At 34.3% G+C, this 27,273-nt stretch overlaps 1 protein-coding gene across 7 annotated transcripts in view; it reads right to left on the bottom strand.

Annotated features, from left to right (window-relative positions):
* The window catches only part of VPS13C (vacuolar protein sorting 13 homolog C), a 157,441-nt gene that overhangs the window by 90,060 nt on the left and 40,108 nt on the right, over positions 1-27,273 (bottom strand). For all 7 annotated transcript variants that reach the window (XR_010380837.1, XM_031452951.2, XM_064485545.1 and 4 more), the window contains 15 exons: positions 25,887-25,993; positions 25,164-25,335; positions 23,940-24,002; positions 16,890-17,019; positions 16,128-16,222; positions 13,839-13,981; positions 12,788-12,980; positions 11,421-11,535; positions 10,930-11,066; positions 9,704-9,827; positions 7,856-7,973; positions 4,938-5,067; positions 4,052-4,130; positions 3,230-3,372; positions 70-223 (listed from right to left, as the gene is read on the bottom strand). Coding sequence is in view for 6 of the 7 variants with exons in the window: in XM_031452951.2 (XP_031308811.2) it covers positions 70-223; positions 3,230-3,372; positions 4,052-4,130; positions 4,938-5,067; positions 7,856-7,973; positions 9,704-9,827; positions 10,930-11,066; positions 11,421-11,535; positions 12,788-12,980; positions 13,839-13,981; positions 16,128-16,222; positions 16,890-17,019; positions 23,940-24,002; positions 25,164-25,335; positions 25,887-25,993 (1,903 nt within the window). In the remaining variant the exon portion in view is untranslated. The remainder of the gene's footprint in view (positions 1-69; positions 224-3,229; positions 3,373-4,051; positions 4,131-4,937; positions 5,068-7,855; positions 7,974-9,703; positions 9,828-10,929; positions 11,067-11,420; positions 11,536-12,787; positions 12,981-13,838; positions 13,982-16,127; positions 16,223-16,889; positions 17,020-23,939; positions 24,003-25,163; positions 25,336-25,886; positions 25,994-27,273) is intronic.

The following is a 27,273-nucleotide window of genomic DNA, read 5'->3' as shown; positions in this document are numbered from 1 at the left end:
GTGAAAGTGTTTCAGACACTCAATACAAAATCTCTGATTGTTTATTATTTCTATTTTTATGGCTATTACCTTGAATTTCATGGTAATCCAAACTGATTTTCTTTAAATAAGATACCGCAGTTAAATCAAATGTTCTCATTGTAGCCTCTGTTCCTAACTGAGTAACATTAAACACTAGAATTGTATCTTCTTCTTTCTGTTGTTTGGTAAATTCCAAAATCACCTGAAAGAATCAGGACAGCCAGTGAACGGTTGATAAGTATTTTAAAGCATACTTAAAATGGAAACACAATTTCTTTTTCATACATATCACTACGGGAACAGTAGAAATTATGCTCATACTCCTCTATTACCATCTAGTGATTTACTAAGACTGGAAATTATCATCTTAAATTCTATTACTGAGAATATAACTGTATCTATCTAAAAATCATGATGAAATTTTACATCCATTATTCACTTACTTTTTTAAATTCAGTAAAAATAAGAATATATGGATTCTTCCTTAATATGATTTTCTAAAACTGTATCTCAAAACAAAAGTCATATTTGGTGATACAAGACGCATATCCATTAAAGTAAAAAAGTAAGACAAGGATGTTCACTATTACACTACTATTCAATTATTGTGGAAACGATAGTATATTTAGCCAATGAAAAATAAACCATATACGTGGCAATTTTCAAAACATGCAAGTTCTCTGATCTCCATCAAGAGATGGCGGTCTCTGCCCGTCCCCCTTAGAATTTTGGCAGGGCTGTGACTGCTTCAATCAGCAGAGTACAGAGGAACTGATACTATAATGATTTCCAATGTCAAAAAAGGACATGAAACTTCCACCTGGGATTTCTCATTCTGGAGGAAACTAGTTGCCATGTGAAAAGTTCAACTACCCGGAAGCTGCCATGCTCAGGAGGCCGTGAGTAGGCAGGCATTTTGTTCAACAGTCCCAGCTGAGCTCCCAGCCAACAGCCAGTATCAACCACCAGCTTCGTAACTGAGCCACCTGTGGGGCCTTCTGAGAGTTCGGGTCCCTGCTGCTCCAGTCAATTCTGACTGAACGCACATGAAAGACTATGCGCAAAAATTACCAAGCTGGGCCCTTCCAGAATCCCTAACCCACAAAACTGTTAGCAAAATAAAATAGTTACTTTGAGCTACTACATTTTGGAAAAACCTATGAGGCAGCCATAGTAACTGGAATAATATAAATGCTGAAAAAAAGCAACAATTAATATTATTAGCAGTGATACAGCTACTTACTTAAGAAAAACCAGGAGTATCAATGGAAAAAAAGAAACAATAAGACACTACAGTAAGATAGTCGGTACAGAATTGATATACAAAATTAAATTTCAAATAAATCAATGATTTAAATGAAAGCACTGAAATCATAAAATAAGTAAAATCATGGATAAGTATTTTTACAATGGAGGATAATCTTCTAAATATACACTAAAACTAGCATATAAAGAAAAAATTAGATATATTTCACTACAGAAATATGTAAGACTTTGGAATGGCAAAAAAGGCAAATTAGGAAAAATATTTCAAACAGCACTATGATTTTTTTTCTTAGATGACTTTGATTATGCATCACTTTAGTTCATTCATTCAATATTCAATAAAATTATTTATTGAGCATCATCTTCCATGTATGAGAGTGTGCCAGCCACTGAGGACATCAAAATGACCAGGACAGACAAGGTCCATATCCGGAAGAAGCTTACATTCTAGTGAGGGCAGGAGAAAGCAAAAGTTGCCATCCTGTGTTGGGTGGTCAGGCCTTGCCAGTAAGATGACATTTCTGAAGGAATTAAAGAATCAAGTCATGCAGGAAAAGAGCTTTCCAGAAACAGGGAACAGCCAGCACAAAGAATGTGCTTTGGGTATATAAGGAAGAACAAAAGACAAGCATAAGCTCCATCAGACTAGAACTTGGCTAACTGCTGTAGCTCTAGGATCTAAAATAATGCCTGGTACATGATGACACTTGATACATTTATTGAAGGAATGAATGAAATATGGCTGGAGCAGAATGAGCAAGGCAGAAGGGAACTGAAGATGAAGCCACAGAGTCACCTGGTGTGACCTGGAGGCCTTGTAAGGCCTTGCAGGCCATGGGAAGGACTTAGCCCTTTACTGAGAGCGAGTTGGGAAGACCGCGTAGGGCTATGAGCCAAGCAATGACGTCATTTGACTTTCCCTTTAAAAGGATCACTCTAGCTATCATGTGAAGTACCTGATGGAAGCAGAGAGAGACAGTTAAGAGGCTACTGCAGTAGTCCAGGCAAGAGATGATGGTGACTTTGACAGTGCAGTAGCAGTGGAAGGAGAGAATAATCATCTGAATGTATTCTGAAGTTAAAGTCCAGGGGTTTTCTGACATGTTACATGCGAGTATGAGAGAGAGAGAAATCAAAGAAGGCTAAAGGTGGAGAAAGTATCTTTTTTTTAAACAAATACCAATAATAATTAGATTTGTATACACAAATACAATCTGGTATTTCTGACATTGTATTTTAGGACATGATGTCACATTGGGATATAAAACAGTCAACAAGAAACATCTCCTTTTTAAACCTTTTGTGTTTTATTTCAAAGCAATGCATATTCATTTAAAATGTTGCTGAATACACAGAAAAGCAAACAGGCAAAAATGAAAAACTACAACCCCACCACACAGAGATAAACACTGTCATTTATAAAAGAAAAACAAAGTGTGCGTGTGTATTTAATTTCTAAATGGAATCATAATGTCCTTGGAAATATTTTTCCAAATAAAGACATACTGTGAGCATCTCTCCATGTCAATGTTTTCTTTTACTATCACATGACTTCCAATGGCAGAAAAGCACATGCTGCAAATTTAGGTTGCTTACACTTTCCCAAATTATAAATAAGACAATAAACACTATTTAGCTTAAAAGTTAAAAAAAATTAAAATAAACATGTCACAGAAATTTTCTATAGAAAAGAAAGTCCTAATTAAGAGTCTCAAGCTTTTTGAGAATAGATTAGATATACTATAGGTCACACTTATGTCAGTTTTTACAAAATAACATTTCACTTTCTTAGAACTGTGTGTGCGTGTGTGGATGTGGTGGGGGAGCCAGCAGGGAAGACAGAGTTTTAAGTATACTTAATGTCTGGGTCTACCATGAGATAGTTTATAAGGAAAGCAGTAACAATAACATATCTATTTATGGACAAAATAAATATAAATACCTCTTTAATTTCAAACTTTAGTAGAAGATTAATGAGCTCCTCATTTGGGGCCTCGGCAACTTTTTTCAGCTGTGACCCTTTCATACTTATACTAGTCTGTGTGTCTCCTCCATCCTCAGCATCAAAATACTCATCATCAGACTCTAAAGGAAGAACATATTTGACTTAAGAGAATGCTCACTGAAAACTGCATAAAACACTCAAATCTCTCAAAATTAAAATTCATTTGTTAGACATAACCTTCCTATTCAGAATCAGAATATGGCCTCTTTCTAAGTCCCACAAAGTGACTCAATCTGGCATGTAATAATCATATATAAAATCAAACTGCCCTTCTACTTTTTCCTTCAATACTTCTGATAGTTTTCATTGAGTTTATTCATTCAATTTTCAATAAAACACTTATTGGGTATCATCTATCACATATCGGTCTGCACCAGTCACTAAGGACACCAGAATAACCAGGACAGACATTATCCTCCTCCTCATGAAGTTTATATTCGAGTTCAAAGTCAAAAAAAGATCAGTTAGACCAGAGATAGGAAAAACAATCAGGTACAGATCCAGGTAAAAAAAAAAGAAAAAAGTTTATTTATTATCTTAAATACTGTCAACCACAAAAATACTTTCACTCAAATGAAGAAACCTGGCCTTAAATAAAAATAAATGACTCAAAAGTCACACTATTGGTTAGCAGCACATCTAGAACTAAAACCAACAAATGACTATCACACTTTCAAAATTCCTTTATTTTCTGAAAATTTTATCTCTACAGACTAATTTACAGGTTTGGTTTAATACAGAACATTTTACTTTCCTTACCTGATTCCACCCCATCTAGCAACAGTGGCGTACCAAGCAGGTCTTTTGTCCTATCTGATATAACAGGAATTGAGGATACCTAGTAAATAATACAAAAAGTCTTGTAAACATACTAATTTAGCAGGATCAAATGTAGATAAATGAGAGAAATACTGAAAAAGTGACAGGACAGAGATGGAAAGACACATACACAGCACGCAAATCTTCCAACAAAGCACATTATGCCATCAACTAACTAATGACTGGCTGTAGTATACTAATCATTAGGACTACCATCTGCATTCACAAGGGCAGAAGCACGCACAACTCTAGTAGGTAAGACTACTTATCACTGTGTGTCATTCAGCTGTCTATCACAACATTAACTGTGCATCTGCTTTACAGGTTCCTAGAAAATGGTATCAGCGTTCGTAGGCTCTCTCAACTTTCATTTCAAGTGGAAATCCAACATGTATTTTATGTTGTAAAGATCAATTCTAATTAGACTGATCTAGAACTTTAAGTCTAACATATAAGAAAATTTTATAACAATCATTTTCTTTTGCAACATTTTAAAAAAGATTTCCATATCTAGTTTCATTTAAAACACATTTCATAAATTAGAAAAATTTGCCTTTATGTATTTTCATTTCTTTTGTTGCCTAAAATAGACTTTCTACCACCAATCTAAACATTAGTGACAATAGGCTACAATCTTTATTTATTCAGTGCCGTATGCAGTTCTGAACAGAATCAACCACGGTAAACCCCAAAAATGTATCAGATAAATGAAACTGGCCCTAAACAGTATTAAAAAACAAAACAGCTCACAAAAAGATGAAAAAAAAAAAACCCTCCCCATATATACATATGTAAAGATTTTCAGCATTTTATTACATCCATTTACCTGCTTCTCTGGAGACTGTGCAGGTGATTTCTGTGGCAAGGGTACACTATTAATCAAACACAGCACATCTTTCATCTTCTGGTCAGAAATTCTCACGTGCATCAGAGGAAGTCCTCCTGATACTTTAAATCTAAAAACATAATTCACCTGTAAGGTTTTAAGGTCCAGCTTCTTCAAATTACAGAGCAGTAAAGCGAATGGAGAAGAGACTACACTGTGGAGACAAAGTTACTTTCGACATGTTTTAAACCAATTACATCAATGGGAAGTTCTACATAAGACAAGTTTTGTATTCTTCTTTTTTTTTTAATTCTTTTTTTTAAGGTTTTTTTGTTTGTTTGTTTTCTGGTGGGGAGAGGTAACTGGGTTTCTTTCTTTTATTCTTATTTTTAGAGGAGGTACAGAAGATTGAAACTGGGACCTCATTTTGAATTCTTCTTAAGCAGTCAAATCTTAAGTTATTTAATTTTTAGAAAGATATTATCAAACACAAACTGCCTATGTTTTAAAATCAAAATCACTATACATACTTTATTTTCTGGTGTCAAAGACTCCCCATTATAAACATGAAAGAGTATCCCTGCCATCACTCATCCCCTGGCCTTCCTTCATTGCCTGTTACAGCATTTGACAGCACCTAATACGGCATATGTATACTTGCTCATTTTATGTCTCCTCCGGTTAAAATATAAGCTCCATGAGGAGGACATCTGTTTTACTGACTGCTGTGCTTCCATAAGATGCTTACTTTTCAGCATCTGCTTCCCTGTTCCACTTAACTACCTGGGTTTGCTTGTCTCAATAACTTTATGGCAGCTATTTGCTGCCCATAAAGTTCCTTCAGGTTGTTTATCTCTGACTTCCTAACTAGACTGTGAACAGATCAAGCTGACAGATGCCTAACCACTAAACAAAGAATGATGTTTCTGTATAACGCACAACCCACTAACGTTCAAAAGAGGACGGTTGGCTGTTCCTACATCAAAAGGATGAACTTTCTGCAAAAGTACTGTGTAAATTGAAAATCATCATAAAAATGTGAGATGCTTCTTTATTATTTCTGAAACATTACACAAAATTAAAATCATCCCCAACAGAGGCACTGGATAAACCCTCCCACCCAAAATAACTTAAAAACTGGACAAAATATGTGAAACACCTGTCTCAAAGACACCAGACTCAGTCAACAAAGGAAAGTAGAAAGATGGGAAACAAATAATTGAAGTCCTACAAACACCCAGCTTACTGACTGAGGAGTTTCAAAATGCATAGGGCACAAGAAAGCAGCATTTCAAGGGAAATTTACAGCACTGAATGTCTAAATTAGAAAAGGAAGGTCTCAAATCAATGGTCTCATCTTCCACTTTAAGAAACTAACAAAGTAAAGCAAATGAAACCCAAAGTAAGCAAAACAAAAAAGCAATAATATATGTGAGAGTAGAAACTGGCAAAATAAAAAACAGAAATAGAGAAAATAATTAAACCCAAAACCTTATTCTTTCAGAAGATCAGCAAAATTGATAAACCTCCAGCCAGACTGATCAGAAAAAAAAAAAAAAAAAAAGAGAGAAAAGGCACAAGTTACTAGTATCAGGAGTGAGAGAAACAGCATGACTATAAATTCTACATGTGTTAAAAAATTAAGATGGAAACATTGTGAACACTTTAATGACAATAAATTCAACAACTAAGATATGACAGACAAACTTCTTTGCACCGCAAACTACCAAAGATCATTCAAAAACGAAAACAGTAAGTAATCTGAACAGCCCTGTATCTATTAAAGAAACTGTATTTGAGTTACAGGAATTTAATTTACAGTTAAAAACCCTCTCCGAAAAAGAAGACTCCAGGCCCAGATGGCTTCACTGGTGAATTCTACCAAATGCATAAAGAAGAAAAAGAATGAAGTCTATACATCTTCCTTTCAAGAAGCCGATATTATCCTGGCACACTGATGCCAAAAAAAGAAAACATAAGCACAGATCAATAAGCCTCATAAACAGAGATACAAGTTTTTAAAACTTCTTAACAAAATTTAAGCAAACCAAATCCAATATTTTAAAAGAAAAATTCACTATTACCAAAGGAGGTTTATCTAGTAATGCATGGTAGGTTTAACATCCAACTGATAAAGAGTATCAATGAACTACTGATACACACAACACGAATGAATCTCCAATTAATTATGCTGAATGAAAGAAGCCAAACCAAAAAAAAAAAAAAAAAGAGTTAAAACTATGATTTTGTTTATATAAAATTCCAGAAAATTCTAACAAACTCAGTGTCAGAAAGCAGATCAATGTTGCCTGGGGATTGAGGGGAGAGGAATCAGCAGGCAGAGGTAGGTACGAGGGACTACACAGGGGCACAGGCACCCTTGGGGATGGAGATGTGTTCATTATCTTGACTGTGGTGGTGGTTGCAGAGATAAACACTTATGTCAACACTTATCAAAATGTACACTTTAAACAGATGTAGCTTACTGAATGCCAGTAATACTTCAATAAGGCTGTTTTTAAGAAGACAACATAAATATTTCCTAACAATCTACTTAAATTCAAAACTCAGTTTCTACTTTCCATTCCTTAGATTATTCTCAAGTTTATATGGTTTCATAATCAAAAGAGCTTCTAATTTTTGAAGATTTTATTTTTCAATAATAAACCTTGAATGTGATCCATTCAAAAACAGGGATAACCAACTTTTACAGGACGTAAAAGACCAAATACTTCTGAAATAAGAGAGGCGATATAAATTCAAGTAAACATTTTCTTAAAAATGTATTTCTGCTATAAGATAATCATTATTTTTGCGTGTCCTTCAGAAATCAAGCTTTGCTTTCTTAAAACTGAGTAACTGATGCAGATATATTTCACCTTGTTGACTTTAGAATATAAAGGAAACTCATGCATTACCTGGCCATTCTAAAGTCCTTTTCCACCATTGCCTTGGCCAGCTCAACATGAATATCCATGGGCTGCAATATATGCATAGTTGATGGATGCTGAAATCGGCACTTTTTCCAGTCTTCCCCTTAAAAAATAATTTAAAAAATTAAACAACCAGTTTTTATTTTATAATTATTTTATAATTATTTTTAGATTATCAAATGTTCTATAGAAAACTATTCTATATTAGAAAACAACTAACAAATATATTCAATGTAGACTGACTTTTACTTATTTCAACATACAAGCTAAATGACCTATATTTTTTAATATACATTGACAAAAGTCAAAGACTATGAAATAAAAATAACCCTAAATATTTATTTGGAGGACTTCCTTTATAAGATCTTACATTTTAAAGCAAACAAGAAAATACCCAGGAATTCATTTCCTTGATTCCAGAATGAAAGATGAAGGTGGGTTGCTACAGTGAAAAAAGGAAAAAAATATGGGGGAAAAAAAGAAGAAGAAAAAAAGAAGTTTCTGGGGTTTCTAAGAGTGATAATTCTAAAGCAAAAATGAGTTTTATCAAGCAAGATATTTTTGACAAAAAGTATTATAGTCACTTTTCTTCAAATTAAGAAGTTTCCAAAGATAGATTTCCAATGACTAATGGAATCCTACACAGACCCTAACTGATGGCAATGACTAAAGCTCTCTTACTGCTTATAACTCAAACAATTATTATTAAGTACACACAAAAGAAAAAGCAGCTTTAATGGTCTGTATAAGTACTTCTCTTCAAGGAATTAATAGGCTCCTAATTTATAAAACCAGGTAAAGTATTATATATTTCCATTTTAATAAATCTCATCACTCTCATTATAGTATACACTCTGCACACAGAAACTATGTCCTTTTCTCCAATGATCTACCAGAGAATGATACAGTCAAGGATATTCTGCAAGTCCTTATTGACTCTAGAAACTAAAGCAGTATGGAGAACCAGCAATCTTTATTTAACCAGTCAAAACACCAAAGCTTTTGGAAAATGATTAAATTCACTACCTCTAGGGTTTTAAGACTATACCCAATACGTTTCAGATATCTACAAAAGTAGAAGATGTAATATTACTCAAAGACTAGGTTAACATTTAAAAATAAAAGCCGCAAGGGAAAACAACACTGAGACAACCAAACTCACTGAGACAGAGGAACATGAGCTGACTGCAACTTCTGTTTTGTGTTCTGGGCAATTTTACATCACACTAAAAAATTTAGGCAGTGACTGCATCTAGATTCAAATGGTGCTAAGTGACCTAAGATGAATAGCCAAATTTTTATCTCTACTTTTAACTATGACAAAGATTTCCAGTGATCGGCTCCTGTTTGGTTTTCTTTTCTTTTCTTTTTTAACTGAAGTACAGTCAGTTACAATGTGCACAGCACATTTCTGGTGTACAGCACAATGTCCCCAGTCATACATATACATACATATATTCGTTTTCATATTCTTTTTCATTTAAGGTTATTACAAGATATTGAACATAGTTCCCTGTGCTAAACAGAAGAAATTTTTTAAAATCTGTTTTTATACATAGGGGCTAACATTTGTAAATCCCAAACTCCCAAATTTATCCCTTCCCACCTCCTTTCCCCTGTAACCATAAGACTGTTTACTATGTCTGCAAGTCTGTTTCTGTTTTATAGATTAGTTCATAGTGTCCTTTTTTTCCTACTTGGTTTTCTTAAGTGACCAACAGTGTTAAGTAGTTCAAAATGTTGTCAGGGTTGATATATAAGCACACATACACATACATTTACCAAAGCTACTGAGCATAATTTCAAGATCCCGAAAACTGAGCAACAGTTTACCTGCTCTTGCAAAAAGTAGTTGCACACTTTTTATTTCAACATCAAACTTGTCATATGCCTTATCCATTATTTCTTCCAGAGATGAATTATTAGTCTTCTGCAAACCTTGATCTTTACTGTTAAGCTAAAATGGAGAAAAAAACTTAACAAAGAAGTCTATATATCAACATACTTTAGTTGTGTTTCCTTAAAACCTAAATTAAATTAAAACATTGATTCACATTTTCCTTAATTTTCTGATAAATATTAACGAATATTTTATTAGCAACCTAATATTTCAGCACGCGTCTCTATTATGTTTGGGTAACGGATGCTCAGCACATACGCAATAATTAGGAGATGAGTTACACAGCCCTCTGTCTCAAATAACCTGTCTAAACATGCAGCTCTTCCTGGCTCTCAGGAGTTCTCACCACTTACGCCTCAGCTCTCTGGCTAGCTATCCTAAACTCTTCACCATGAAACAGAAGAGTTTTGTTCCTTCCTCTCCTCACTATATCACTAAAGTAATTAGGTCATTAGAATTCAGGTCCAATCTCTACTTCCTTTTCCCTCTTCCCAAAGGAAACAAGGATCAATTTAGGACTTCACTTTTTGAAATCTTCACTTTTTCTCAGAGAGCTGAATTTCTAGCAGGTTCAACACCCAAACTCTTGGAGTTCTCTTACTCTACTTAGTTGCTGACAGTGATTTAATAAGCATATATTCATATGTGTATAGTTTTCTATTGTCAAGATATGTAAATTAACCAAGAAAATTATGTAATTAGACTGTGGAAACCCAGGAGTGATTAAAAACTAGGAGTGCTTCCCTCCAATTATGGAAAAAAAACAGCAGTCCTCAATGTGAAACCATCCACCATTTCAGAAAATGTTAGTTTTTTGTTTTTTTTAACATTTTTTATTGATTTATAATCATTTTACAATGTTGTGTCAAATTCCAGTGTTCAGCACAATTTTTCAGTCATTCATGGACATATACACACTCATTGTCACATTTTTTTCTCTGTGAGTTATCATAACATTTTGTGTATATTTGTTTTTATTTTTTTAATAGCCATAAAATATATACAAACTACATAATCTAAGCTAGGCTTGACAAAATGCTAAGAAGACATAAGTCTAGGTTTAGTTTAAGTAAACTCTGAGGGAAAAACAGCAAACTATCAGACAGCTAGCGACCAAGCTGAATTTAAAAAAGGCAGACAGAAATGCACATATACCTACCCGAAATGTACCAAAATCTAAAATGATAAGATCTGATTTTTCATGGTGGAAACCTGTCTGTGGAACTATTAGATAAGAAGGCTTCAGATTTATCCTTAAATCAAGGACTTTTCGAGTTTCTATTATATGTGTAAGTCCTAAAAGAAGAAAAAGAAGTAATGAAAGATTAGATGGTCAAGTTGAAATATGTAATTATACCGTTAACAACGAGAATCAAGAATATCATTTGAAACATAATTTGGAAGAACATCAGTCCTTTTCACAGATTAGATTCTCAATGAAACATATCAGGTGAAAATGCAGACGGTCAATGAAAAACAACCATATCACACGGTACAGCAAACCCAACACAGCTAGTATTTTAACCAGAAACAGAGAAACTCATCATTTCTTTAGTGTAACAAAAAGCAACCTGCTACTTCAAATATTTACATTAGAACAGAAAAAATTTTTTGAGAGTTTAGATGATGCTTATGCAGTCAGATTCTTACCTGTGGCTGTCTTCTCTTTAATTTCTTCCAGCTTCATCAGTGTAGCTGATGTTATCTGCTCAAGATCTAATCCCTTATTTGACTGAAAGAATTCAACCACCGCATTGATGGTTTTCTGAAAAACCATTTAAAATACAAGCAAGTTATATACAGTACTTTCTATACTACAAATTTTAAAGTTTCAGTTTAATTCTAATCAACTCTGGCTTTGAACTGAGGAGGTGCCTCCAAAGATAATCTACCCTACTACGTCGCCCTCTGAAGTGAAAGAGAATTTGAGAAAAGGAATAATACAATTAAGCTTATCGGAAAGGCAACAAATGTGTGCGTATTGCTAAGGTGAGCTTAAGAATGTTCTGTGGTATCATGTTCATGTAGCAGTGGCCCATTACTCCTAGTCTCAGCCTCCAGATTAGAAGGGGAAACTCCACCTCTCTATACTACAAATTGGATCCCCTGCATTTTGAAGTTTAGAGAGGAAATAAGAAAGCTGTGTTGCCCTTAGCTGCATCTAAAATTTGAACTTAAAAATCAGACATCTTGCAAGAAACAATGAGTTCTGGGGATTGAACGTACACCAGTGTGAATGTACTTAACACTACTAAACTGTACACTTAAAAAATGGCTCAGATGGTAAATTATGATTTCTCTTATGCTAATTTTGATTTTTCATATGCTATAGATTTTCTTCTACTCTAAGGTATATTTACCTATGCTTATGTTAAATTTTTTTAATGTAAAATACCATTAAAGAAGTCTACACTTATTAAACTAACTACTCGGAAATAATCACACACTGACTTCCTACTGCAGTTTATTTTTGCTTACTCTCCCCTCCCCCTCAACGCTCAGAATCTGTTTAAAGAGCTTTAGGAGCAACTGAAAGAATTTTAAATACTGCTCACGTGAGAAGAAAGCACTGGCATTTCTGTGTTACTGAACATGCTGGCTCAGGTTCTGTCCCTGTAGCTCCATCTTTATTCAGACTCTCTTAACTCGTCCTGAGCTCGCCAGGATGGGTGTGGTTTGTTACGTAACTGCATCACTTGATGGTTGGTTCCACTCTGTTACTGAGATCCCTGACTCAGTATTACTTTACAATTTAGATGTAGATACACAGTGCGGGTGGGAGGCAGAACTTACTGTATTCTCTGATTTTTTTTTTTAATTTTAAATTGTGGTAAGGTACGTATGACATAACCAAAATTAACTGCTAAACATGTATTACTCTTTAAATAAGAAAAGGTTGGCAGTAAATTGAGATGTTAAGTAAACAAAGCTTAACTATGAAAATCGGAAAACAAGAAAACCGTATGTCAGAAGAGTAAGACATGCTTACTAAGGATGCCCTTCCCCCTTGTACGTACCGCATCGTAGATGACCTCCACGGGCTGAGACTGAACTACCAGGGTCTGGTCAGCAGCACTATTCTCTGGATTGGTTTCAAAATCAATTTTAAGCAAGGATGATGCAATATCACCAATTGAAGCCACAAGCGATGGTACAATGTCCTGCTGTCTCAGACCTGTTATATACCAGTGTTCTAATTTTGCTTCCACCCTACAGCCCAATGAGGAAAAAAAGAAGTATTACAAATAAGATCCTTTGGAATGTAATGGTTTAAAATACAAATTTCCCTTTAAAAGAAACTCCTTTGAGATCCAGGACCATGCCCATTACCCAGAGTTGGAGTCCAAACTCCTTGGCTTGGCATTCAATTGCCCACAAAATTTGTGAGGTTTCTTTCTGTTTCAGTTTACTTTTTTGTTCCCCTCATCCTTGTGAAAAACACACTTTGGCCAACTTCAGGACACCGTGGAAGTTCTAATCACTGTTGCGTAAATACAAGCTACACCTAAATCTGGGAACGCATCTTCCTTTTCATGCCGCACTGAACACTCTCCTTCCTCATCCCGGCTTCTTCTGGTCCTTTCCACTCAGCTAGCCTGCGCCCCAATTTTCCGAGCCCAAGTTATTCTCTTCCACAACTGAGCTTGTGCAGCACTGACCAGGAGGTTTCTAACTTTCCAGTACCTTCTTAATTATGAGCTCACTAACGTATTATAGATCTTATATTAACTTTCTATGCTTCCTCTCTTATCAACTACAGCATAAACACCTTGCAAACAGAAACTTACTGTTCCTATGCATAGCCTTCAAAGTATCGAATCTAGGAATTAAACACTATCCAATAAACATTTGCACAAGAAAGAAGGAAGGGGAGAACAAATGATGAGCTCCTCATACGGGTCCAAAACAAAACAAACACAAATATAAAATGACTATCTTCTCACATACGAAAGGAAAAACAATAGAGAACTACTATTACTAAGTTTTTTAATGCTAAGTAAAACTGTATTTGTTTTTTGGCCTGAAGTCTTAACTAGAAATAAAAATTAAAATAAGTTTTTTACTTACTTAAGTGCTTGTGCTCCTGGTCGCTGAGATACTTGTGTGCCCAGGCCAATTATCTGGATTTTTAGTATTTCTGGAATATTTTTGTTTTCTCTTATTGTAATAGAGGTGCTTACTAACTTCAGTGCCACTATATAGGCAACATACTAAATGAAAGAAAGAATGAAAATTGTTAAATCTTAAGTAGTTATTACTTTCTGTAATAATTATTTCTTATTTAAATTTTTAAATTATTAAGTGATGTAAAAAACAATACAGTAGGTTTTTGCATCAGTATGTTCACCACAAAGAACATGAGACAGTTCAATACAAAATTGCTTGCTCAAATAAGACATTAATAAAAGATTCAAAATTAATTTTTCTTAGTTCCAAAGATAACAAAAATGAAATTTGATCAACTATTTTGTGGCATAAATAAAATTCAACAGTTCTCACTAAAGCAAATTAATTCAGACCAATCCTCTGGCTCAAAACTGGACAAAATACAAAGAACATCTGCTTGATGGCTTTGGACAGTTAATAAAACACTGAGGAAAAAAATCCTGACCCAAAAATTGGTAGATCAAGACTAGAGGTAGGACAGATATCCAGGGAGATAACTCTACTACAAGCACACAGGAAGGAGGGAAGCAAAGAATCTACAAAACAGTCAGAAAACAGTTAATAAACTGTAAAGTGTAAACTGTACATCTTTATCAATAATTACTTTAAATGCAAATGAACTAAATTCTCCAATCAAAAGACAAAGACTGTCAAAATGAATTTTTAAATAAGATCCAATGATATGCTGCCTGCAAGAGACTAATTTTAGTACTAAAGCCACTCATACACTGACAGTGAAGAGATGGAAAAAGATACCTTAATCAAATATTAACCAAAAAACAGGGGTAGCTATACTTACATCAGGAAAAAATAGACTTTAAGTTAAAAATAATCAGAAGAGACAAAGCCATCATATAATGATAAAGGGGACAATCCATCAAGAAGAGGTAACAGCTGTAAATACATAAATACCCATTGGAGCATCTATATATATAAGTCACATACTAGCAGAACCAAAAGAAATAGACAGCAATATGGTATAGTTGGGGACTTCAGTACCCCGCTCTCAACAATAGAGATCATCCAGACAGAATCAATAAGGAAAGAATTATTTGCACAATGCTACAGGCCATTTGCCACAACATGGATGGTCTTGAATGGCATTATGCTAAATGAAGTAAGTCAGTCATAGACAAATGCAGTGATATCACTTCTATGTGAAATCAAAAAAATAGAACAAACTAGTGAATAAAACAAAAAAGAAGCACATTCACAAACAGAACAAACCAGTGATTACCAGTGGGAAAAAGAAAGAGGGGAGAGGCAATTAGGGGAAGGGGACAAAAAATGGGTATCATGGGATTATATGAAATCATGTGCGTGAAACTTTTGAAAACGGTAAAGCAGTAGAGAATTTTTTAAACAGATAATTTAATTTTAATTTTAAAAGATGCTCAATATCACTAATCAGCAGAGAAATGCAATTGAAAACCACAGTAAGGGAGGAGATCAAGTAGGAGGAAAAAGAAATAAAAGCAAATATAAATGAATGATCTAATTAAACTTAAAAGTTTTGCAAAGCAAAGTAAACATCAACAAAATGAAAAGACAACCTACCATATGGGAGAAAATACTTGCAAATGATATGACTGACAAGGGATTAATATCCAAAACATATAAACAGCTCCTTCAACTCAATATCAAAAAAACAAACAAATTAAAAAATGGGCAGAAGGCCTGAATAGACATTCTCCCATAAAAGCTGTACAGAAGGACAACAGACACAGGGGAAAAAAGTTCAACATGGCTAATCAACAGAGAAATGCAAATCAAAACCACAATGAGATACCACCTCACACCTATCAAAATGGCTATCATCAAAAAGTCTACAAATAACCAATGCTGGAGACGACGGGGAGAAAAGGGAACCATAGGCACAATGTTGGTGGGATTTGTAAATTGGTGCAGCCACTATGGAAAACAGTATGGACATTCCTCAAAAAACTAAAAATAGAATTACCACATAATCCAGCAATTCCACTTCTGGGTATTTTTCTGAAGGAAATGAAAACACTAATTTCAAAAGATACATGCACCTCAATGTTCACAGCAGCATTATTTACGATAGCCAAGACATAGAAGCAACTGAAGTGTCCCATCAACAGATATAGAGAATAAGCTAGTGGTCACCACTGGAGCAAAAAAAAAATGAAACATAGTAACTCTTAGACCACCTAAATAATTAACTACCTGCTTGGGCAAAGTTAGGTTATGGGTGCTCTCGCTATAACCGATGGCCGTGAAGAGCTTATCTTTTTCCTCTGGAGTCATAAGATCATCAATAGCTACAAAAAGACAATATGTTAAGAAATTGACTGATTTAGTTTTACAGATGCAACCAAAAAAATCAAACCAAACTAACAAGTGTCCTAAAATCAATAGACATCAATGCTAAAGTGAAAGCCGCCAGGTAATTTCCTCTAATACACTATTTTTTTTTTTATAGTCAGTTTATAATGTTGTGTCGATTTCTGGTGTAGAGCACAATTTTTCAGTCATACATGAATATACATATATTCATTAATATACTATTTTGACTTGTTAAAACAAACATCATGTATTTACTTGTTTAGGTCAAGAAAAGGCAAAAAGATACCATTAAGGGAATTCAGACTTCATATGAAAATTTTAGAATTTCCTAAGTATTATCAAATTAAGTGAAACTTCTAATAAATACCTATGTAAAAAGTAACAATGAGGAATGCTACATGTGAGATTTCTGAATTTCAACTTTTAAAATTTCACACAAATAATTTTTCTCAAAAACTTAAAGTTTTATTTCAGTCAAATAAACACAGAAATGTTCCAGCCTGATATATTTACTTATATGTTTACCATACTGAGTCTTTATTTCAAAAATATAATAAAATAAAATTCAATTAACTGGCTAAAATATAATTTATGTATCTTTTCCTTATCAGTGTACAATAAATTATCTGACTTGGAACTTACTTTCAGGAATCAAAGGTTCTTCATCTTTTTTCTTAGATTCCTTCTTACCCCAAAACCCACTGAACCAGCCTCCACGTTTCTCGCCTGTGTCAGTAGACTTTTTCCTTAATTTTTGTCCAGATCGAATCACCTTAAAAATAAAAATTAAAAAATGTAATTAAAGAATAGTCTCTTCACTCTCAAGTGTAGCCAGGTAAGAACAATTTTTTTTAACATGACATTGAGTTAAAAGCAGTCAATAAAGCGAATTCCTTCTGAAATGATGTTTAACATTATTTGGTCAATATAGTCTCACTATTAATTTACCTTTCACATCGACTGATAGCATTTTGATGAAGTTGCATTTTGTGAGCAATCAATCTAGTTAAGGTTTCAAGTAACATTTTTCTGAGCAATGTGTTTTCCAAATTTATAAGGTAAAGAGCCACTAGGAAAGCAGATTTTTAAAATGAAAAGTTCCCTCAAAGGAAGATGCTTTCACACTGAAAAGTGATTCAGCAATCTTATTTCATAATTTATGTACACTGCAGGCTTGCTAACTATGGACATGGTTGGGGGGTAGAAGATAAATAAAAGTGGATAGTACTCGAATCTCATTTCATCCTCTTTTCTCAACAAATCCTGGCTTGATTTTCTGCTGTTGCCTTTACCCACTTTTCAGTAAAATAGAGATGAATAATCCAAAAGTGGAAAACAGAAGGATAAATAGTAATAAAGGGAAGGAATAATTTAGACTCTATTTTCTCATTCCCTGAATAAGTAAACTTCCTTGAATAAGTGAGGAATTTTCCCACTTTAAATTTAAAATGCTCTAAATTGGTAGTGAATTGGTAATATATTGCAAGTCTCTGTGTGTACCAAAAAGTGAAATAATCCAAAAGAGAATTAAAGAAAAGATTTCAATTCTACAGTAAAGACAGTAAGTTTGATAAACAGCAATGCAGTTTAAACTAAGTTAAATAAGCTCTCTTTAACAAGTAGACCTTAAATAAATACCAAGGGAATAGGTGCACATCTGCCCACAAATCACTGAAGGTCATAGTAACACCTCGGCTGTAACTGTCTTTTGTCAAGCTTATCAATCCATTTTCAGCAGTCAAGGTAATGGGTGAAAAATACATAGCGGATTAGGTTATACTCTACACGAAATAATATTTGACTTCTTCATTCTCCTGATAGAAGATTAGTGTGCTTTTTAAATTTTTCACAGTAAAACGTATCTATATGAGACCAAAAATGAACTTTTAAATGCATATAAAGCCTAATACGGAGAGGGATGCAGAAACCTTTTACTTTCTCTTAAATAGAATCTCTGTTGCCGTCTCTTCCTCCCCTGTCCAGCTAAGAGCTCATGGTAAATAACTTCAGCCAATCCTCTGCCTACATTTTAAACTCTCTGGTCCCATGGATTTTCCATAACAATGAAAAAGACATCAATCTTGGATGTATCTAGTTGCCTTCTCTTCATCTACAACCTTCTTCTTTGGCCACAGCATCCAGCAATTAATTTTTTTTTTTCAATTTTTAAGCAACTGGTAACTGATACTAAGAATTAAGAACACTCATTTAAACTGAAGCAACTTAATTTAGGGAGAATTGGAATTATCTGCTTCTTACAGCAAATCATTCTTCTAATTCACTGGAACAATCCACAGCAGTAGCAAATACTTTTTTAAAATATTCATACTCTCTGACCCACCATGCGGAATTTGTTCTTAAGAAAATAAGAGATGTTTGAAAAAATGTCTAGACAAGGGTACTCACTGTAGTGTCATTTATAATTAAATATAATCAGTAAGAAATAGTGAAGCAAATTCTGGTTTACAAACAGAATGGAATACTAGTCAGCTAGTTAAAATGATGTTGGATGATTCTACAGAATACTAATATGAAATGGGATACTGTAATTTAGAAAAAAAAAAAAAACCCAAGTTACAAAACCATTTGACTCCATATTCCCCACTAGTTACCTCTCCATTTATCCTGTTTTCCCCTTAAAGTATCATACTGTCTGCACTTACTGTATCCAGTTCCTCATCTTCCACTCCCTCTCATTCCTACCCATATTACTCAATAAAATTTTCTCTTAAAGTGGTTTTTTTACAGCTAAATCCAATAGGGAACTTTCAGTCCCATGATGGTCTAAGCCCTCTACAACCCATCCTTCATTGCTGATTATAACTAAAAATTTTGGGCAAAACATATAAAACATCTACCACACTCTGCAAAGTAAACAAAGCAGGCAGATGCGGAGGGGAGTCAACACTCAGAGAAGTGATCTTCAAAAAAGTGAGCTCCCCACTTCTTTTGTTTATTTTTTCCTATACCCACCCCCTCACCTGCCCCATAACTTCTCCCTCGTGATGTTCTTACCCCTGGGTGTCAGCGTGACACGTGACTTGTTTCTAACAAATAGAATCTGGCAAAGGTGACGAGATGTACATGATTGTGTGCATAAAACTGGAGCAGCTATCTTGCTAGACTCTCTCTCCTTTGGAAGAAGCAAGCTGCCATGCTGCGGGCTGCCTAATTTGGGAGGCCCGTTTGGCAAGGACTGAAGTGACTTACGAGCTGAGGGCAGTCTCTAGCCAACAGCCAGCAAGAAACTGAAATCCTCCATCCCAGAGCCACAGGAGTTAAATTCTGCTAACAAAAGCCAATTCTTCACCAGTTATGCCTCAGATGAGACCACAGTCCCAGCTGACATCTTGATTATAATATTCTGTGCCTTAAGGAGAGGACTCAGGTAAGCAGAGGACTGGACTCCTGACCTCCAGAAACTCTGAGATGGTAAATTTATTTTTTTAAGCCCCTAAGTGTGTTATGCAGCCATAGAAAACTATTTCACATGGCTCTGCCCTGAGAGGGCCTCAGTCGTGGAGCAGCACAGAGGAACAGGCAGTTAAACCCCTGAGAGAAACTCCAGTCTGGCCAAGGAACCAGAAAACGGAGTCCACGAAAGCCACAGTTTAGGGGGAAAGCCCCTTGGATCTCTCATAACTCTGTGCTTGAGGCTGCCTAAATTTCAGTCTGTCCCAAGCTTCTTATGTATAAAACTGACCTAAGTCAAGGAAGCAAAAGTTTAGAGACCTGAACTGAGTAATAAATCATTTGCACAATTCTCAAACTCCTGTACTAATCACGTGCAAAGTAGACCCAAACCAACATACCAAAGGCGGAAGAACTGAACTATTATCCACAAAAGGTAAAACACAACTTAAGATCAAGGTTGTACGCTAAGACAAAACATCAAACATTTTCCAGAGTATAACAGGACCCAAAGACTACATAACACAATATTCACAATGTCCAGGATACAATCCAAAATTACTTAAGATGCATAAACAAAACAAAGAAAAAGGAAAATGTGACTTTCTCTAGGGAAAAGATAATCAATAGATGCCAGCGGCCAGAGAACCTAGACACTGAAACCATCAGAGCCACTCGACCCATGTTACATGAGATAAGGGAAATACACCTGAAATTACTAAAAGATCAAAAGTTTCAGCAGAGAAATGGAAACTATAAAAAGAAACTCAATAGGGATTTTAGACCTAAAAAACAAATCCAAAATAAAAAAAATAAAATGGAGAAAATGTAGATAATAGAGGAAAGAGTAAACCTGAAAACAGATCGAGAAGTTATCCAATCAGAAGAACAGAGATAAAAAAAAAAAAAGATTAATAAAAAAATGAACAAAGCCTCAGGGACCTGTGGTATAATATCAAAAGGTCAAATATATGGATATATGTACATACTTGTGTGTGTGTGTGTGTGTGAGAGAGAGAGAGAGAGAGAGAGAGAGAGAGAGAGAAAGTGTTTGTGTGTGTGTTTTAAAAACGGAGACCAAGAAGGAAAGAGAAAAATAGGGACTAAAAATTATTTGAAGAAATAATGGCTGAAACATCCAATATTTGGTAAATCTAAAGGTCAATTCTGAGTCCTCAGTTCAGCTGACCAGTCAGATGCATCTGCTATAGGTGACTACTCCCTGCTCCTGGAAATTCTTTCTCTTCTGATTTTGAGGTTATGTACTACATTCACAGAGCTTTCCACTTACATCCCTGGCACTCCTCCATGGTCACCACTGCTGGTTCTCACCTCTCTGACCTATGAACAATAGAATGCTTCGAGTTTTTGGAATCCTCTTCTCTAGCTACTTCTTAGGTGATCTCATCCAACACCATGGCTTTAAATACCACCTATATGGTGACCCCTTCTAAATTTATACATCCAGTACAGACTTCTCTTCGAAACTCCACATTCATGTATCCAACTACATACTGCGTATCTCCATGTTAATGTTTAAAAGACAGCTAAAACTATCAGTCCCAAAATGAACTCCTGATCTTCTCTCGTCTCATCCAAGCATGTCCCAGCAGGTCTTCTCTATCTCATCTCATGGCAACTCCATCCTTCCCAATTGCTCCAAGCCAAAAATCCCTAGGGTCACTTTCAACTTCTCTTGGAATCCATATCTAGTAAGATGGGAAATACTGGCTCTACCCTAAAAGTCTATCCAAAATTTGACCCTTTCTCATCACCTCCACTGTAACCATTCTCAGCCAAGCTACCATTATCTCTCACCTTAAATATCTCAACAGCATTCTAACTGGTCTCTCCCTGTTTTCACCCTTGCCCTCCTCTATAGTGCTTTCAAAATAACAGCCAGAGTAAACCAAAAACCTAAGCTGGATTATATCATTCTGTTCTCAAAAAGACTCCTTAAATCAGAATAAAAGCCAAAATCCACATGATTGCTTATAAGACCCTACAAAATCTGGCATCCTCCCCAACTCCCAAAACACCCATCCCACTCCTCCACTACCTTACTTCTCTGACCTCATTAACCACCACTCTCCCCCTCTCTCCCTACTCTACTTAATCAGTTCACTGAATGAGTCAGACAGGCTCTACTCCAAAACCTTTCAGCCTGCTGTGTTATTCCTGCCTGGTGCAGTCTTCCCTCAGGTATCTGACTCCCTCACCTTCTTCAGCTCTTTGCTGAAACGCATCCTTCTCAGTGAGGCTTTCCCTGTCCACTCTATCTGAAATCGGAACCCCCATCAGCATCACCGCCTAGCTCTGTACTCTCTACATTTCCTTCTACTGTATTTGTATTTATGTTTTTGTTTATTATCCTTCTTCCTACTAGAATGTAAGGCGGCTTTGTCTGTTTTGTTCATTTCTGTATGCTAATGATGATGATGATGAAGCAAAAAAGAGTCACTTGTTTAGTAATTACTATATGCCAGGCACGTAACAGTTTAAGTGGTTTACATGGTGTATCATACACTCTTCACAGTAACACTATGATGTAGGTACTATGAATTAATCCTACTTTGTAAATGAGGAAACTGAGGCAAGTTAAATATTTGTCAGCCTAAGGTCACCCAAAGTAGCAGATGGCAAACCTGGAATTAGAATCCACACCACCTGACTCTCAAGTCCATATGCTTAGCTGTAATGCTAGCAATAGGCACTCAATGAGCATTTGCTAAGTAAATGAATGAACAAGTGCATATGCTTTAATCCCATCTAAAAATATGAGTATGTTTATAAAGATTTCTGAATATAAGAAAGACTAAACGAATATGCAGAATGGTATTAACAGAAGTTATCTTTTTGTGCAAAACAACAGGTGTTTCTATTTTCTTTTTTTGTGGATCTATATTTTCTCACTTTACTATAATGAGTTTACTGGACTTGTAATTTATTTTTTTAATTGTTTTTATTGACATATAGTTGATTTACAATGTTGTGTTAGTTTCAGGTGTACAGCAAAGAATTATTATATTTATATATATGCATTCTTTTCCAGATTCTTTTTCATTATAGGTTATTACAAGATATTGAATATAGTTCCAGGAACTGTACAGTACAGCCTCGTTGTTTATCTATTTTATATATAGTAGTTTGTATCTGTTAATCCCAAATTCCCAATTTATCCCACCCCCACTTTACCCTTTGGTACCATAGTCTGTTTTCAACATCTGTGAGTCTATTTCTAGTTTGTAAATAAATTCATTTGTATCATTTTTAATGGTTCACATATAAGTAATATCATATATTTGTCTTTCTCTGTCTGACTGATTTCATTTAATATGATAATCTCTAGGTTCATCCATGTTGCTGCATATGGCATTATTTCATTCTTCTTTATGGCTGACTAATATTCCAGCGTGTGTGCGCGTGTGCGTGTGTGTACATATATCACAAAAAAAGTTTTTTTTCATTTTCTTAAAAAACTAAATATAGAGTTACCATACAATCCAGCAATCCCATTCTTGGATATATATCCAGAGAAAACTCTAATTCAAAAAGATACATGCACCTCAATGTTCATAACAGCACTATTTACAATAGCCAAGACATGGAAGCAACCTAAATGTCCATCGACAGATGAATAGATAAAGAAGATGTGGTATGCAATTTATTTTTTAATTACCAAAAAAGTCATGTTACAGAATAGTAGAAATGACATGAAACAATGAGGACAGGTACCAAGTAGGATAAATCAGCAATTATGAAACATTATAAACAGACTGAGTCCAATTTTGGAAAAAAAGAAAAGAAGAAGGGGAGGAAGAGAAGAAGAGAGAGAGAGAAGTGGGGAGGGAGGGAGAAAAGAAGATGCGTGAAAGGCGGAAGGGAGGGAGGGACAGGAGATAAAGAGAAAGAAGTGGGGGATACAAAGCTTAAACAAGCAGGTATACATGCATGGAAGAAAAACTGGAAGTCTGTATTTCAAAATGTTAACAGTAGCATTCCATGTTGCTAGGATTATGGATGACTTTTCTTTTCTTTTTGGGGGGTTATCATTTTTTTGTTAAAAAATTAAAAAATTTTGCCCTTCATGTTAGTGGGCTTTTCCCCAATATTCCAATTTTTTTTTCTCTTGAGACTAAATTAATACATGAAAATTCAACCTTTATTCTCACTTGAGTAAATTTCAACAACTTCCAAAGAACCTTAGATTTCTTAATCCCAGGTTTAAAGGAGTAGTAGAAACATGTTTTAAACATAAAATCAGCTAATAAAAATGATTACCTCAACTTGTGCTTGTTGCCTTGCTAAAATTATGTTAAAAACATCCAGAGACTTCTCCAAATCCTATAAAACAAAGAGATACTTATAAACAAGGAAAACAGTCAATAGTTAAAAATTTTTTTATTCTGATTTCTAGGTTTATTCTAATCCATGAACAAATAGTATTTGTATCTAATGAAAATATAAGTATAAATTTGTACACTTGGTTTTTACATTTTTAACTTTTGCAATGCGAGAAATAATTTTCTGAGAAAGCAAATCTTTGTTAAATACAATGCAAAAAGCAGAATTTTAACGAGACCACTGTAATATACCGATAGCCACATACACAAATAGAAACAAGACTATTTGGGAGGGAAGCCTGTTTTACGTGTTACCTTTATGGTTGGTCCTTCTGACGCCCTCTATTACATGTTATACTACAATCACTGCACTATAGGCACCACGACAAAACACAAAATTCAAGAAAGCAAAATTCTCCAAATCAAGTAGACTAAAGCAAAAATGTACTGGGTGACCTGTGCTCCACGAGCTCTACGTGTTATTTCAAGTAATTCTCATAACTCTGTAAGACAGATACTGTTTCCTTTTTATACATGAGAACATCAAACCTGAGATGCTGAGTAACTTCTAATACATAATCCTAGTGACAGTCACGTATTTCAGGATAATAGGAAGTCAAATAATTCTTTACATTATGAATTTGTGGCAAAAAATATAATCAAGATCAAATGATATTAAGCAAATTACATATTCAGTGTAGTGTTTTTCTTTAATTCATATGAGGGGTAAATAAGACTCCTATCCTGAGGAGTAAGAGTATTTTTTACAAACAATACTGTGAACTCTTAAAAAGTCACTTAACAAAACCAACAATACACATTCAGCTAACAATAAACATATCTGAACAGCTCTGATATTGATTTTCTAAACATTATTATATTATATATAAATGTTATATTATAACATTTATTATAAAAACCAAATACATTTTTCCAAATAGCTTATAGTTACCTTATTTTATCCAACATTAGCATGGGAGGAAAAGGCTTTTATAAAGAGGAAAAAAAAGGGAAAAAATATTCTGCATTTTCTATAAAATTCTCTCAAAAAGACCTCAGTTTTGTTCTAAAATTATATTTTAATTTAAATTAAATTTAGAAGAATTAACATTAAAGGATGATTTAACAAATAATAGTTTTCATCAATATAGACAAGGTATACCTGAATTTGTTTCTGTATTTCTTCTGGGACTTTAGATTGGGTTAGCTTATTTTTGTAGGCATTTTTATAACTCTTGAGCAATTGCCTGTGCTTTTTTATGTTACTCCATGACCACATCTGTGTATATCGTCTTATATGAACTTCAAGAACAGAATCAATTGCATATTTCCACCTGCAAATCAAATGTTGTTAGTGCACATTTGAATGTAAATGTTTAAGAAAAAGCAAGAAAACTGCTTTGACATCTTACATCTACATTGCTTTTGTTCTTATTAACTATATTCCTATAAAAGCTCAGTAATAATATTTCAACTTCCCAGTACAATCCACTGACTTAAACAGATTATGAAATGGCAAACCACTCCAGAAGAGGGTATGCCAAAGCAAAATCATAAAGATACAAAATGACATACTGTGTGAAATTAATAGTATCCCAGTATGGTTATAACATTGAGTCCATGTGCACGAACAAAGGGCAATAAGATTAGAAAGTATTAAAAGTCTGAATGCTAAGTTAAGAATTTGGGAATAATCTAGGAGCAAGAGTACAAGAGAATGTGTTTATGAAAAAAGTAACAAGGACATAATATAAGAGATACCCTTTTCATGTCTGTAAAAAAAAGTAGCTTCATTACATGGTTTTAAAGGCCTCTTAGCTCTGAGAGTCCCTAACTATATGATTACATGGTTCTCACAAATCATCTTTTAAAAATTCCAACTTACCATTTTCGACTATTGGTATGAAGTGGTAAGTAAGGCTTATATTTTCTGTAAGGAGCATTTCTAACCATATAATCCACTGACTCCAACAGGTCAATCATACTTAAGTACTATTAAAACAAAAACCAAGTTACATATATTATATTGCACACATGAATAGCACCAAATTTCATTATATTTTCAGTCTAGTCGTACTTCAAATTCCCTGGTAATTCAATCATACATTTTAGCAAATTTAAGACACCACCAATTATAAGCTGTAAGATAATTTTTAAGTTCTACCTCAAAAGAAAACAGTGTTACCAATTAAACTGTCATATCACCAATAATAATATACATTCTATTTTCAAATATGTTAACATGTAAAATAAATGTACATCTTAGAACCAATGAAATATCTGTTAACTACTGACATGGAAAATGCTTATTTCTAAAACTACGTATTTTCCTCTGGACCATCATTTCAAGCTGTGGCTATCTCTATGAGCTGAAAATTATTGCATAACTACAGCAAGATGAAGCTATTTAATCACCCATCTTATCATATATACAACAAGCCTGAGTGTATCTAAGAGTAAACAGCTCAAATGGAGGGAAACACACACAGAGACACGCAAACACACACACGACTACAGGTAAGATAAAGAAAGGGGAAGTCTAGCCTCTTCCTCTCCATTTTTCTTAACACAGTTCTACCTAAGAGTTACTGTGTGGTTATTCAGTACTTAAAATATGGTGGAGAGTCTTATCTTAAATGTATTTGTAAGTATTAAATATACCCCAGATTTTTAAGATGTAAGGAAAAATAAAAAGATAAAAAATATCTTAACAATTTTTAATTTTAATTGTATGCTGAAATGATAATGTTTTGGGTATTTTAAATGTTAAAACTCACAGAGAAAAAAATGTGACAATGAGTGTGTATATGTCCATGAATGACTGAAAAATTGTGCTGAACACTGGAATTTGACACAACATTGTAAAATGATTATAAATCAATAAAAAATGTTAAAAAAATTTTAACAATTTCCATTTTTCTTTTTACTTTATTACTATGGCTACTAGAAAATTTAAAACTACATATATGATTTGCATTATATTTGTATTGGACTTCACGGGGCTAAAAGCTTAATTCGCTAAATCCCCCATCTGGCTTTCACTTCCAGTTCTCCAGATCTGTTATCCAAAGTCCTCACACATATAACCAAACTTGAGAAACAAATGAAGGAAAAAAGCTGCCAACATAGACAGTTGTTCTAAAATTTAAGTGAACAATATTCAACATAAAATTTGAGGAAGAAAAAAAATCTGTTAAAATCCTCCATCAACAAATGGGAATTAAATGGGAATCATGTCATTCACTATAATTTGATTAGATTTTCCACCAACA

Source organism: Camelus dromedarius, chromosome 5 (assembly GCF_036321535.1).
Source record: "Camelus dromedarius isolate mCamDro1 chromosome 5, mCamDro1.pat, whole genome shotgun sequence".
Taxonomy (NCBI): domain Eukaryota; kingdom Metazoa; phylum Chordata; class Mammalia; order Artiodactyla; family Camelidae; genus Camelus; species Camelus dromedarius.
The sequence above is the reverse complement of the archived record's forward strand: the minus strand, read 5'-3'. Positions and strand labels throughout refer to the sequence as shown.